Raw genomic sequence first — 2500 nt, forward strand, 5'->3', positions numbered from 1 at the left:
CTTGATTGCATACTAGTTTTTCTCGAAGGTATGCCGTGAATATTTTTATTTTTCCAGTGATGAGTTTTTAATTTCATTCAAGTGTTAGTCAACGTTTGCTGCAAGACTGGACATTAAACCACGAATCTATCGAACTGAACATACGACTTTTCTGTGTGCTACCGAGAAATATAACAGGAGTAATGATGGATTGCGTTGGAGAAGCGTATATTTTGAAGCAGGTTGATATCATGTATGTCACCACTTGGGTTGGACCAGCGCACTCGGAAGTAGAATAACCCGAAGTTTGTCCCAAGGAAGAGCTTTGCATATCGTGATGGAGGCAAAGGATGAACCCTGTCTGCATGGAAAAGAATTTTTAAGGAAGAGGGCAAATTAAAATACAAGTAAAGATTTTTTGGTTGGGCGAGACAACTGAATTTATGTATTTAGCATAACTGCTCGAACCAAAAATAGATTTGCAAATAGCCAGATTGACAGGTTATCTCATGCGTGGAAAATATTCTACCGCATTTCCAGTGTTCCGTACTTGAAATATGGGGGGCTTTCGCTTTTTCTGTGACTTGTTTTTAGTTAATTTTATCACAGTTGTACTTGCACAAAGCTCGAGGAATGACAAATGGCACTTCGACGGAAGGACAAGGCGGCTTAGCACGACAGTAAACAAGAACACTTGTACAGCAAAGAAACTTCTCCAAGAGTATTTTTCTCTTGCTGCCGCCATTCAGTTGAAAACCTCGGATCGTAGTGAAAATGGCACTTTCCATGTCGGAGAGAGAGCAGAATTCTTTTGTAAGGATGGCTATCGTCAAATAGGAGAACTGAAGTCTTTTATTTGTCAACACAATGGCACATGGAAACCATATTCGATGGATCAAACAGGTTGGTATTTTTAGCACAGAAAACGTAAAGGTTAATTTAGGTCTCGATCAGCTCGGGTCTCAAAGGAAATTACAAGATCAATGTCAGTAGAACTCTGCCGAGCAATCCAACTTTTATATTTGATGACTTTTATCACACTTAATAAAAACAAGGCCAGCGAAAGTTTCTTGTAAATAACGAACGATAATATTCATGAAAATGACTGAGCCTTCGCGTATGCAAATTTAGACTGTAAAGGCACAATACAGATGCAAAGCCCTATATTATGCGGCATTTTTACGACGCATATGTGCGAGACAGATGGGGCAGCTGAATAGCTTTTTTGAAACTTGCTTCAGTGCCGTGCTTCAGAAATAGCACACCCTAAAACAAACCCACCATGTTTATTTACCAGGGCAACCTCTAAATATTAGCTTCATTTTATTTTCGGCTTGTCGATGGGAACTTTTGATTTAGAGTTGTCGGCTTGTCGATGGGAACTTTTGATTTAGAGTTGGTTAGAGCGTCGCACCGGAATCGCGAGGTCACGGGTTCAAACCCCGTTGAAGTCCTGAATTTTTCAGGCTTCTCTACGCAATTGTAAAAATTGCATTCATAACTGCGAAGATCATAGCTTCACTTGATTTCATATCCGCAGTTCATATATGATTCATTTCATATACCATTTCATCACTTTTGATTTAGTTCGGTTATTAGTCACAATCGCTCCTCAACGACCTTTTTTCCGGCGGTTCAAATTTGCAGGTCGCAGGTTGCAGGTCATTGTTTCACCAATACAGAAGTATCCCAAACATTCTTAAAAGCTAACCTTAGGCCTAATTAGGCCTAAACAAACGTTTTTAGGCCTACGGTTAGCTTTTATGAATGTTTAGGATACTTTATGTACTGGTGAAACAATGACCTGCAACCCGCGACCTGCGACCTGCAAATTAGACCCGCCGCCTTTTTTCATCATTTTCAAAACTGAATTTTGGGTGGACGCCAATCAAATGATTCCATGAAGAATTCGATTGCTGCCAAGTGAAAGGACTATTGTCATGGAAACATTTGATTGACGTCCACTCAAAATTTTGTTTCAAAATATGAAAAATGGTCGTCGTAAAGAGCTTTTTTACAGGTTGAAAACTGTAGGGAGGGTATAGATATTAACAAAACAGCGCTCGGAATCTAACTCATTGGTTGGTAGGCACGGTGCCCTCATGGTTAGTGCGCTCGACTCCGGATCGAGTGGTCCGGGTTCGGGGCCTGGCAGGGGACATTGTGTTGTGTTCTTGGGCAAGACACTTTACTCTCACGGTGCCTCTCTCCACCCAGGTGTATAAATGGGTACCGGCGTAATGCTGGGGGTAACCCTGCGATGGACTAGCATCCCATCCAGGGGGGAGTACAAATACTCCTAGTCGCTTCATGCTACAGAAACCGGAGATAAGCGCCGGCCTGATGAGCCTTCTGGCTCGTAAGCGGAGACTTTTTACACTGACGGCTACTCCAGTTCGCAGTCAGACCTGGGCATCCTTAGCAACGGTCAACGGTCCCCCACGAAATCAGTCCCTTAGTTTGATTTGTTGTTCTTTCCAGACTTTTGCTCTAGAATCGTTGAAACGAACGCGTACGTTGG

The 2500-nt window shown here is 42.2% G+C and overlaps 1 protein-coding gene across 1 annotated transcript in view; it reads left to right on the forward strand.

The window, feature by feature from the left end:
• The first annotated feature begins 486 nt into the window (after positions 1-486).
• LOC138044121 (uncharacterized) overlaps positions 487-2500 on the forward strand; it is a 4566-nt gene continuing 2552 nt past the window's right edge. Inside the window, exon 1 of the mRNA XM_068890777.1 lies at positions 487-882. Within this exon, the coding sequence (XP_068746878.1) occupies positions 537-882 (346 nt within the window). The 5' untranslated portion in view covers positions 487-536. The remainder of the gene's footprint in view (positions 883-2500) is intronic.

This window comes from Montipora capricornis, chromosome 3 (assembly GCF_036669925.1).
Source record: "Montipora capricornis isolate CH-2021 chromosome 3, ASM3666992v2, whole genome shotgun sequence".
In the NCBI taxonomy this organism is placed as follows: domain Eukaryota; kingdom Metazoa; phylum Cnidaria; class Anthozoa; order Scleractinia; family Acroporidae; genus Montipora; species Montipora capricornis.